The 13,040-nt window shown below is 39.7% G+C and overlaps 1 protein-coding gene across 1 annotated transcript; it reads left to right on the top strand.

Moving 5' to 3' along the window:
- Nucleotides 1–656: 656 nt before the first annotated feature.
- Nucleotides 657–10,856, top strand: clptm1 (CLPTM1 regulator of GABA type A receptor forward trafficking). The gene is made up of 14 exons (XM_030777532.1): nt 657–731; nt 3,479–3,618; nt 5,948–6,071; nt 6,300–6,458; nt 6,648–6,765; nt 6,938–7,023; nt 7,110–7,230; nt 7,448–7,692; nt 7,890–7,983; nt 8,156–8,346; nt 8,478–8,573; nt 8,705–8,840; nt 8,957–9,124; nt 9,422–10,856. Exons 1-14 carry the CDS (start codon nt 678–680, stop codon nt 9,598–9,600), a joined length of 1,911 nt encoding a protein of 636 aa, XP_030633392.1. The 5' UTR covers nt 657–677; the 3' UTR covers nt 9,601–10,856.
- The last annotated feature ends 2,184 nt before the right edge of the window (nt 10,857–13,040 follow it).

Below are 13,040 nucleotides of genomic sequence, written 5' to 3' on the forward strand. Positions count from 1 at the left end.
AGCTTAAGTGAGTGTGGATGGACATGTCCTTTTCTTTTGTTTTGTATTATTTATCACTACAAAAACAGTCACATCGCACACTGTTTGCTCTAAGCCATGATAGCCCTGCCCAGTGAACATGATTAATTAATGGTTGGTCCCTTTATGTTATATAAGTAACTGCAAAAATCTGTATGAACCATTTCATGCTCCACATCAGTAGCTTGAGTGTGACACATACACTATTTCTATTAATCTGAAATGGAAACCATTCAGCTATATGCACGAGTATTTCATGGAAAAATAGAACAAAATTGGAATGTACTTTATTCACCTTTATGTACATCAATATGGTAGTAATGTCATCATTGAATAACTATTTAGGATTTTATGATGAGTGATGACACCTTACTCTGTTTTGCATTAGATATTTTTACATTTAAACTGTTTCTGGTAAACATGTGCAATGGAAGTCAACAAACACTCAGATAATCGTGTTACTCCACACTGCATCCATAAACCACTTGTTGTCACTCTATAGATTGTAATTCCCTTACCAGTATGGCCCCTTCTGGCAGGACCTTCCTGTCCACTGTGTAAAAACGTTATTGGTCAACATATCGAGGAAATGCGAGTGGATCACGCGGGGCCTAAATTTACATACCACCACAGAACAGTGTGAGACAGAGACAGGTAAGATGGCGGCACCAGAGACCGAACCAACACAGCAGACAACCGTAAGCAACGGCGAGGTAAGAATATCTGATATTCCAGCACTCACATTAAACACAGTTTAGCATCATGGCTTTTAATTGCTGTATACATGTCGACCGGACACGTTTTCAGGAGTGCGCGCTGCGAGGTTCTATGAGTAACCAAGGACTGACGATGCCGGTCAGAGTCGTACGACCCGCAGATCATGCTGTGGGGAATATGTTGAAATCTGTGGAGCTAAAGCTAGTTGCTTAGCATGACTGTTCTAGCTCTTGCTAATGTATTTAGCGAATCGCAAGCTAGCATAGGTAGCTGGAAAAGCTACATGGCGTGGATAGCTAGGTTAGCTAACATTATGTGCTCATGACCCAAAAAGTGATCTGAATGGAGCTTCATGACAGTAGTGATATGTCTTCCAGACGTTGTAGATCTAGCATTTTACTGGTATATTAGTAAGATAAAGCAGTGTTAGCTGACTTAACTCGCGGCTTAAGCTACCGAGCAGCTAACCTATGTCATAGGTAATGGCTAGATGATAACCTTAGTAGCTAGCAAGCTTGGTACTTAACCACTAACCCACTAACTAGCTTTTAGCAGAGTGGAAACGAGCATTAATTAATACTGTCGTTAAACAATTGAACCGTCTAACCAGTGCGTTATCTTCTCAAGCGAAGATTATACAATCACGTTGCTATAGCATCTTTAGGGTGATCAAGCTTATTTAACCATGCATAGTTAACATATAGAAAGCTATCACGGCTAAATAGCATCCTAAGCATCGGGTTAGTTGGCTACGTTAGCATAGTTTAGTAAAGATAATGATAGATTCATTAATGTGTGTTTAACAGCACTGGAACAGCTCGAGTAAATCACCTGATTTACCAAGCCGTCTAGTGTTGGCAAGACCATTAGAGGCCAGTGCAACACCTCATTTTTATAAGACTGTCTCGACTCTTTAACCTCGTGTCATATCATTGACTAGTCGACGTTTTGTTAAAATTGAGGGATATATTCCCGGTGAATTAGAAAGGACGTTAATGTTCGTGAGATTTCTCGTGCGTATATGACAGTTCAAAGGGTTTGCTCATCAAGCTGAACCCATGAACAGCTCTTAGCAACTCCTTGTTAAGGTTCGAGTTCAATAGAACGTCGAGATCCCTTCTCAGAAAGGGGAAAGATGGAGAACCGGTCTGTTTGCATTCTGGTTTAACAGACCTAAATTTGTGATTTTAAGTGAGTCTCATATCACTTTTGAATAATTTAATCGGGGTCATTGCATCTACATCATATTCTTTAGCTGCAGTAATAACACTGAATGGATCTCCATGTTTACAACATGTTGAGTAAACCAAGCCCACTCCAAATAGCAAATGCTTAGTGAATTATTACATGACCCTCCATTGCGGACCAAGCACGTGTCCAGTGGATCGGATTTTTAGTTAAAAGTTGTTATGCAATTACTGCTGGCATTGCCTCTTGGTTAATTTATAATTTAACATAGCACTTAGTGCGTTTGCCCATATTGATGGATTATTTATTGTGGTTAAACTGCATCCCTGGGAGAAAATCATGTCATGGTGTTAACTGGTATTGATTCTCACGATTAAAAAGGTTAACTTGCAATTAGTACTTAAAATTTGGGCTTAAAAATTAAGACTTAAATAGTAGACTCGCAAGTGCTTTGAAATGAGTTGACACGAATGTGTCTGGCCTTCTGTTTTACCTAACCGAACAATTTGCCTTTGAGGCTGCCCAGTTTTGATCAATCTGTACATAATTCTCTGTCAGTATTTGTTGCAGTGCCACCTGTTGAAAATCAATAGATGTCATTGATTTATATGTGTATGGGTAACTCTCTGTTTGGTGATGTTGTGTGTTCAGGAACTGAACGCTGTCTTGTTCAGTCGACCTATTCACATCTCCTCTTTGACAGAACTGCCATTAGCTTTAATTCTCAGTTAGAAAGCCTGCAATGAAATCCAATCATTACCTCAGTTGTGCTGATCTAGCTGACTGGTTCTCTGATTAGGAGTTCAGGTATGTACAAGTTTGTCAGGATAACTGGACTAGAACAGGTTGCTTTATATAATCAGTAAAAATTCAAACCCAATAAATGCAGCCATTTCATCGAGTCTCTCTTTCTGGAAACGTCAACCATTACAAGCAGCCATTGCATCTGTTGCCATTAAAATGCTGTAAGTCATTCCATTTGTTGTTGTAGACCATCTGATCTTTTATCTTCATCACTGTCTTTGAGAGGGAGATGTGGGGTGAAGATTAGTCATGTCACATGTCCATATGTGTCACTGCTCAGTTGTCTCAAGGAATGTGTAATGTTTACCCTATCTTCTCATTGCCATATAAACAATGCTGTTTATGAGTTTGTAAATAGCTTTATGAGAAGCTGGTTCATGATGTTGATTAGCCCATGTAGTCAGAACTGTGTATCTTATAAACAATGCACTCTAAGTTCTCTCAGCAGTAGCCTACACTTAAGGTAGCCCCTTTTTACTGGTCTTTAGTTGTCCGCACGTACAAAGTTGTCATCATTCATTTGTCAGTCCGAGGACTCTCTGGCATTGGTAAAAATGTTCTGTTATGAACTTATAGCTCTTTGTGCTTGCTTCTGCGAAGAGTTTTCCTCTTAGTGTTGTTATCCACTGTAGTTCGCTGTGAAGATTTCACTCTGGATTATTGTCAGCGACCGTATAAATTTAAGAGATTTCATGTTTATAGGATTGTAATATTCTAATATCTTCTTTTACACTGGTGTGTGTTTGCGCAGGTGAGCAGTAATGGAGCAGCTGCTGCTGGTCAGGTTGCACAGACAGGTGGGACTGCCCAGGACCCCCAACAACAACAACAACAACAACAACAACAGCAGCAGCCCAATGCCTGGCAAGTCATAAAGGGTGTTCTTTTCAGGTAGGTCCAGGATATGCACGGCTATGACCAGGATAACTCGCCGTTTACTCTCTGAATGAAGCTAGCAGAAATTTGTTAAGGTTGCTTCCAGCATGTTGGTTTATACTCCTAAACCATAAGGGAGTACTGGTCACAGAAACCTGCTCTGAAAAATGTCCGTAAAGTTTGATACAGTAATTTGACAATGCTGGTTGAGCATCCCTAATCCGAAATCCGAAATGCTCCAAAATCCGAACCTTTCTGAGCACCGAACATGACGCCACAAGTGGGAAATTCTACACCTGACCTCACTTGCCCATGTGGGGCTCTGACGCTCTGTTGGCGCCAATTTGTATCTAACCATCATCAGTGCCAGACCTAAGTGCTTTATTTGCTTTGTTTTTTTTTTTTGCATACTCTCTGCTCTGTGGTACAAAGATATTTTTGAAAATGTCAAAAAGAGCTGCAGATACCTCCGTTGGTAACAGTGCTAACGTCGTAGCTCACGTGTTTGTGGTGATGCTGGTGTACTGTGCTGCAGTTGTTTATTATGTATTTACCATACTGTACTTTTTATCATTATTAGAATGTACCCTCTCTACTTACAGTGTATAGAGTGTACTATAGTGTAGTGTACACAGTGTTCCCTTTTTACTTATAAAAAAAGTTTACTGTAAAATAGTATGTCGTGTTAAGCCAGCAGCAACCTCATACATCTCATGTTTACTGCGTCTCTAAACAGGGTTGTAGTCAAGGAGCAATGGGCTATACCATATGGCCAAGGTGTGTACTAGGCCATACCATCTAGGTTTGTGTCAGTACACTCTGTGATGCACTCGCAATGACGAAATCGCCTAACGACACATTTCCTTGAATGTGTCCCCGTTGTTAAACGACGCACGACTGTATTCCAAAATCCGAAACACTTCTGGTCCCAGGCATTTTGGATAAGGGATGCTCAACCTGTATTATCTATGCTAGACTGTAAGTCTGGAGACAGATATGGAGATGTTTCTTTTTTGGATTCAGAATTTCTGTACAAAGCTTTTCAGAAAACATCTACTTATTACCAATAGCTCTTCCCTTTCATTTGAATTTTAATTATAGAAGAGATCCGTTATGAGTTAATTTCAAAGGCAGTTGTTTTTAACGATAATGGCAATTAAACAAATAATATTTCAAGATCTAATGCAGACGGTAAAGGACTTATGTGTATAATTATATAATAACGCATTGGCTTCCTGGTCTTAGGTGAGATATCTGATGAAATTGACTCGGTGCTTTTGGAAGTCTTAGGTCTTACCATCTCAGCCATAAAGATCCTGTTTTGTAGACATACGTACATGCATCTCTGAGAGGAGTTAGGGCACTTAGAACATTACTCTGTAGAAAATAAACTTGACTCACATCTTTATTTTCAGGACCACTTCAGCTCGGGTACATTTTTATGTTTTGAATGACTGCTTCGGTTTGTTGTCAGTTTCTCTTTTATGTTTGGTCTTCAAAGGCTAGAGTGTAATTCAGTAATGCTGTCAGTAGCGGATGACCTGTTCCCTTTGTAGAAATATTAATGGCCTCACTCTTTATCATTTTTTTCAAAACTGATGGTGTTGCATAGTTAATCACTGCACTTCTACTACTACTAGTAAACACTGGTTTCTGCACACATGTATAGATATTCTGAAGCCGGTTTTGAGCGTCCATAATGGTTTCCAACATGACTAGTTAATATAGTCGCTATTGTTCTTAATCATACTAGATGTGATCTAGACCTTACTAAGCACTAAAAAGAGTATATATATATATATATATATATATACACACACACACACACACACATATATATATATATATATATATGTGTGTGTGTGTGTGTGTGTTTTAGTAATGTGAATCCAACATTACTGGTTGAGATGGTTCATGACTCAGGGGTCACCTCAGGATGTACTTTGACATCAAAGATGCTCCTAAATAATCCCATATGTGGAGACCAGCTATAGCTGACTTCAAGACCTGGAACTTGTGGTATATTTCGGGTGCCATAATTGGCTGTCAGGGGGTTTGGTCCCTTCAGACCCACAAAGGTTATATTGCATGTTGTTGCAACAGTGTTGGCCCCAGGACATGACTAAGTTATGTGATGGTGACTGACTTAGGGAGGTTATAATCATGCCATCAGAGATTCAAAGATAAATTGAAATTTTGCTGATAGACCCTTATAAAGAACGTTTTCCAGATGTGGGGTGAATGTAAGGGAGGTACCGAAGCATACTGTCATCAGTTTTAGAAAATAATGGAAATCCTTAATCAGGAGGGTCATTCATTTCATTGTCATTTGGGTTCATTACAGGATCTTCATCATTTGGGCCATTAGCAGCTGGTTTCGCAGAGGCCCTTCCACGCCAGACCCCAACACACCGGCTGGTGCCCCTCGAGTTCCCAGTCGCAACCTTTTCCCCAAGGACACCCTCATGGTACTGAGCACATCCCAAAACAAGTTATATAACGCGCACACATGCAAGCATACCACGTCACTCTTTCTCTCTTCATTTTGTAAAGACTTTGTACTGGAAAACCTATCTAGTACTGCCTTTTTTTAACCTGCCTGTTCAAAAAACAGAAAATCTTCAATAAATAAAGATATGAATAATTTAACTTGTGGTACTAATTGTCTTTTTCTTTTTTTTTTCCTCATTCCACAGGACCTCTATGTATATGTCTCTCAGGATGAGATATTTTCTGACTTTAACAACACAGAAGCACTGTTCTGGTTCCAGAGGGACCTAGTCTATGGAGACTGGACCACAGGAGAAACAGGGGATGGCTGTTATCAGCACTACCAAGAGCTGGACATCCCTGAGGTGGGACAATGTCGGGGGGGCTGACCTGTTGGACTTCAAGAGTGATTCCCTGGGCGGGGGTTGGGGGCGGTGCACCATTAGATGGAAGATTATTTTATAAATATATATATGAAATTCTGTAGGGACAAAACCCTGTATGAAGCAAATGTATTTCTATATATGTAATGAGTTGTTATGTTTTTCATACAGAGGGTACAACAGAATGGTTCTTTATACATCCACGTATATTTCACCAAGAGTGGCTTCCACCCAGATCCTAAACGCAAGGGCCAGCATCGCAGACTGGCTACAGTTCATGCCACTCGAAGTAAGTCAGTGGAACCAAACCCTGAGAATCATCAGACACCTTCTTATGATTATCACATGTTTGTGTTTGTGGAAGTGAAACGGTTTTACCATGCCAGTAGCAGCATGTGTGTGTCTGCGTGCCTCCCTTACCTCACCCTATTCCTCTTTTTTTTCACTTTCGATGATGTCAGTGCTGAACAAGTTTAAGCGGAGAAAGTTCCTCAAGACCAAGAACCTGTTGACAGGTGAAACAGAGGCAGATCCTGAAATGATTAAGGTGAGGCACCTTTATGAAAATGAAGCGAACAACAACACTGTTTACAATGCTTTTCTTAAACTGTCTTTCTCTGTGTTAATTCCCAGCGGGCGGAGAGTCACGGTCCTGTGGAGATCATATCTCACTGGCATCCCAACCTCACCATTAACATGGTAGATGACCAAACAGCCTGGGTCAAAGGCTCAGTGCCCCCACCTCTTGACCAGTGTAAGACCCCGTCTCTCAAAACTGACATAAAAAATAAAAGTGCTTTAAATGCCTCAAAGTGCTTTTTTTTACTATTTGTATAGGTATAGTAAGCATAGGTGAACATGTGTTCAAATCATTGGCCTTCCTTTCCATATAATGTCTATGAAGGAAACATTTATGTTGCAAGCTGACGATTCTTCTCTTCTTATCCTCGCCTGTTCTGTCTCCTCCTCAGATGTGAAGTTTGATGCAGTGAGTGGAGACTACTACCCCATAGTTTACTTCAATGACTACTGGAACCTCCAGAAAGACTACTATCCCATTAACGAGACCCTGACCAAGCTGCCTCTGCGGCTTACCTACTGTCCCCTCTCCCTCTGGCGCTGGCAGCTATATGCTGCCCAGAACGCCCGCTCTCCCTGGAACTTCCTTGGAGAGGACACCTATGAACAGTCTGACGAGGACCAAGACTCAGTGAAGGTCTGGACAGCCAATAACATTACATCCAGTATTAATCCTTCGGTCGCTGCTTTTCTGTTATCTGAGAAGTTCATCTGTCACTGTGGCGGACGAGTTTATTGAAGATTTGCAGGCTTTCTTGATATAAGCAGCTGTCTTTTGTTTGTAGCTCTGGAGAAGTGATGGTAATTTGTAATGGAAAACATCTCTGTTTACAGGTGGCTCTCCTAGAGACAAATCCCTACCTCCTGGGCCTGACCATTGTTGTGTCTATTGTCCACAGCATTTTTGAGTTCCTGGCCTTTAAAAATGGTGAATATCTTTGCCTGTTTCAGAAAGATAGATTTGAAAAATGACGGATACTATCATGTAATAAGAGGACTATATATGTATATGTGTCTATGAGTGTGTGTGCGTGTGGTCGTTCTTGTTTCCAGTGTTAAGATCTGGTCCCTAATCAATCTGTCCTCTATCTTTATTTCAGATATCCAGTTCTGGAACAGCCGTCAGTCTCTGGAGGGGCTTTCGGTTCGCTCCATCATATTCGGCGTGTTCCAGTCGCTGGTGGTGCTGCTCTACATCCTAGATAACGAAACCAACTTTGTGGTGCAGGTCAGCGTGTTCATTGGGCTTCTCATTGACTTCTGGAAGATCACCAAAGTCATGGACGTCAGGGTGAGCGAAACGGGCCTCTAGCACTGGCCTTTCATCATTTCTGACCATTTGAACATCATCCCTGTTTTTTTTGTTTTTTTTATTGTTGTTTTTCTTGCTTTTGATCCTGTTGCTTTGTCTCTTACCCTCAGTTGGACAGAGAGAACAAAATTGCAGGAGTATTCCCAAGATTGATATTCAAAGACAAGTCCACATATGTTGAGTCCTCCACCAAAATCTATGATGACGTAAGTTTAAAAAAAAAAAATCCCACGGAACACAAATTATTGTACAACGATTTTACCGCACGGTCAAAGTTCACAAATTGTTTTTCTGCCGACCGAAACTATGCTATGATTTATGTCCCTGCTTTTCTCAGATGGCCTTCAAGTACCTGTCATGGTTGTTGTACCCACTCTTTGGGTGCTATGCTGTTTACAGCTTATTATATGTGGAGCACAAAGGCTGGTACTCATGGGTACTGAGCATGCTCTATGGATTTTTGTTAACATTTGGTAAGTCTTAAGTGGTAGTATTTACTGTTTGTTTATATCTCATTTTAAATAAATGTTTGATTTGAAAAATTAAAGATTTTTTTTTTTCTGAATGCTTTTGCTGTGTTTTCCCTCAGGTTTTATTACCATGACACCACAACTCTTCATTAATTACAAAATGAAATCAGTGGCTCATCTTCCGTGGAGGATGCTGACGTACAAAGCCCTCAACACTTTCATCGATGACCTATTTGCTTTTGTCATCAGGATGCCTATGATGTATAGAATAGGCTGCCTCAGAGATGGTGCGTATCTGTTCTGACACGTCATTCTGTTGTTTTTAATCATGTCGTTTGATAACCTTCTCAAAGCTGATTCTGCTATGACTCGCATATTGAAACTGTCTGCTGTCTGTGAAATATTAATTCTTTTATTTTTATGAGAAACACTTTAAATCATGAGTCATGAAATTTAGTTACAAGTTAAAAAAGTTGGTTTTGCTAAAGCGTACTCACGATCTTGCTATACATTTTTTTTTTCCATGTCAACATTATGCTGCAATATTTTTAATCAATGAATCTGAATCCACACCCTCTTAACAGATGTAGTGTTCTTCATCTACCTGTACCAACGCTGGATCTACAGAGTAGATCCCAACCGTGTCAATGAGTTTGGCACCAGTGGAGTGGACCATACCAAGGACAGCTCAGCACAGGCGACAGTGGGAGACGGAGCTGCTGCCATCACAGATAAACCAGAGGGGGAGAAGAAAAATGATTAAGCCATTTTATGCCTCCCCCCCCCCCTCCACCCTCACCCCTTTTGTCTTGTGAAGGTGCATCAGATCATCTTTAAGACAAAAAAAAACAAAAAACAAAACATATGTTTAATTGTCAGGGAAGTGAACTGGATTTATGCTATTCTGTAAAAGGACACTGCAAAAATCTCAGTTCAGCTTTCCTATTTTTTTTTTTGTGTGTGGGATCCGCAGAAAAATCATATTTAATGTAGATATCTAAATTTCATTTCTTTTGATCTCCCATATTTTTGCAGTTCAAGTGAAGTAAAAAATGTGATGTACTGTATCATGTATTTTTTTTGGGGGGTTGGTAACACTACTTTTCCGGAGATTTGGGGTAAAGAGGAACTGGTGCCCATGAGAGAGGTTGGATGGATGAGTCACAGTACATATCTGCATAGACTTTAAAGTAATCGAGGGGGAAAAAAAAGTCAAGTGCAACCTTTTTTTTCTGTGGATTCCTTGTCATGTTTTTTTTTTTTTTTTTTTTTTCCATTCCATGCGTGAGCGCTGTGTTTTGGGGTACCAGGGAACTGGGGAATGTTGTAAGAGAGAGAGAAGGTTGTAGCCCTGGCTCTGAAGAAAGCCAAGATGGCTGATCTCATCCGAACACTTCTCGCTAAAAAAAAAAAAATAAAAAAAAAGTGACTTCCCTTATTTTTAAACAAAAATGGTTGATGTTCCAAACTTGAACAAAAAAAAAAGCAGCCTTGTAGGTATTAATATATAATTCTATATTAATATTATTAATAATGGTGAAGACTATGATTTCAGTCACTGAATTTCTTTTTGTATGTCCTGAAACTGTACAGAATCTCAGCTTGTAAACTTAATTAATTGTGCTGATGTCAAAATGTCTAGCAATAGCTAAACTGCTGGTCCTCTCACAGAGGTCCTCTGATTTTTTTTTTTTTGAATTGTCCCATTAATATTCAACACTCCAAAGCAGGAACACTGCTGAATTACAGCTGCTGAGTCTGGTGTGTGTGTGCAAGACAACGGTTGTTTGGTCCCACAGTCAGCGATGCCTGAGTCTGAACGCCTGGTTTGTCTTGCTTCTTCTTCTTCTTCTTCTTCTTCTTCTTTTTTGTTTTTTTTGGTGCCGTAATTCTGAATTAATTGGGCTTTTATTTTGGTACATTAAAATTTGATCACTCATGTTTATAGTAAAGCAAAAGTGCAGTTCAAAGATTTTATGCAGACCTTGTTTTTGTTTATTGCCTCATGGGTCTCAATGATATATGGATGAGAAATAATAATAATAACAATAATAATAATAACAATAATAATAATAAAAAAGAAAACACAAAATTTTAACATTAGGGTATAAATGCACATTAACTTCTCGTTTTTGAAGTGCCTCTTGTGTTTTTTAATATTGGACATGTAGACTACATAAAGTATTACCAAACTGATTTTAAAAATCCATTCATAAACTCTGAGGCGAGTGAAATTTGTATTTCTCAGAATTTTGATTTGGGCCTGTTTTTAAATGTAAATTTATCCACGGTACCGTAAAGATTTTAATAAATTGATCCTGGTTTCCCGAAATGTGGAAATGATGAACAAGACTAAAAATGGTCCAGAGTTATCTCTTAATAAAATACGAAAAGGTATTCACCCACTTTAGCTTTACTTGGGGGAAAAAACACCGCACTAAAATAGTGTCCAGCTAAGTTAATTGCCATCCTTGAATTTGTACACATCTTGAGCAGCATCATCGAGATGGTGACATTTCACATGGTTACCTGGTGGTGGCTCATTTGCCAGGTAACGGACAGACATGGTGAACAACTAACCTCTGAACTGAGCATCGGCTCTTGTGAGGCTGGCAAGGCAAGTATGTTTAAGGTCCAAAAATCAAACAACTGACTGTTAGTTAGCGCACGTCGTATGTATGTTCCCACCAAAAACGATAAGGATGTATTTTAAGGGGTAAATCAAGTTTGGGGCGATATGAATTTAGAGACTGCGAGATTTTAAAGTGTTGGACTTGTCCATACAGAAGTAGTTTTAAGAAAAATATCTTTAATAGGCAATGATTCAGCAACTGCGTTGCCACACATATCGGTGATGCAATCGAAAGAAATAGATTCTCGGTTTACCTCGAACTGTATCATTCTGGTCGTTACATCGTAATATTTGTCAGACGATCTTTTCCCCAGTCCTGGTCGGGGAGTTATAAAGGCTTAATTTGTAAACAATGCTCCCTTTCACCTTTCATACCTTATAAGTAAGTTGTTCAAGGATTTAGATATGGTTGCTTTTAGTTGACATAGCAACTGACTTTGGGGGTTTTCCCAAGTCATGACGTAAGGGGATTTCCACGCAAACACACGGCAAAAGAAATCTCGCTAAAGTGAAACGCCTCAAATTAGAACGTGACTTTATTGGCTCCGTGCATGGGGTGCATCAGTACTCTCAGGAAAGAATAGTTCAATTGTTCCTAAATTTTCGCTAAAGGAGTCTCAGTGGACAAGCTGATACAACAGCCTACCCGGAAATGAGCTCATAATTCTCACAACTTGTCGTTCTTGATGTGCGGGCTGAGGGGTTGATCGTACGAGTTAGTGAAGTTTTACGAAGCGAGAAGAGTTGATCAGTTTTCTCTATACTGGCTACATATGGTATAAGAAAAATGAGCATCTCCAATGGGATATCCGTTAACGGAGGTAAGTTTACTTCCATATACCTTTCATAGGCCGCAGCACATTGTCTTAGCCTGAAATGCTGCTACGTAGTCCATGAGATAGAACGTACGCTGTTCTAAGACGCATTCGCAGTGTAGTAACCTGTTAAATTATGCGATTTTAAAAGAACACGTCCCCCCCCCCCCCCTCCCACCCTCCCCAGAGTAATGTTATTCACGTTGTGAAATGACTTATGTGCAAAATTGCGTTCAGTGCTTTTAGTCTAATAGCCGAAGAATGAACTATGAATGAAGTATTAAAGTATACCTCCCATGCAAAATTAATCAAGTGAACTGTCAGAAGTTTATATTTCGTGATATGCAGTCTCCATCTTGACACCTAGGATAACCATCTTGCCACCCTTAGTTCATGCAGAGATAATCCCGACTTTCAGTTTCAGTTTCTTGTAATGCGTTGCATGCAGCTGAAGTGTTTGTTAATGTTACAGATACGCTGCTCCCAGAAAGCGAATTGGGTAAGTTATCATTTCATCACTGGAGATGTTGTATGTTTTTTTTTTTTTAAGCTTTTGCCTTTTCAACTGTAGGTGCTTTATGCATTGTATTTGTAAACACACTCTCACTGTTGTTCTTCCAGTCGTTGTGCTCTAAACTTACATGACATGCTAACTTTACTGTATAAAGGTATGTCTATAACCATGCGAAAAGTGTGGCTTCACAATGTATTTGTCTGTGCAGATCTCATAAATGAGTACATTGAGGAAGACAAGTC

Source organism: Chanos chanos, chromosome 6 (assembly GCF_902362185.1).
Source record: "Chanos chanos chromosome 6, fChaCha1.1, whole genome shotgun sequence".
In the NCBI taxonomy this organism is placed as follows: Eukaryota; Metazoa; Chordata; class Actinopteri; order Gonorynchiformes; family Chanidae; genus Chanos; species Chanos chanos.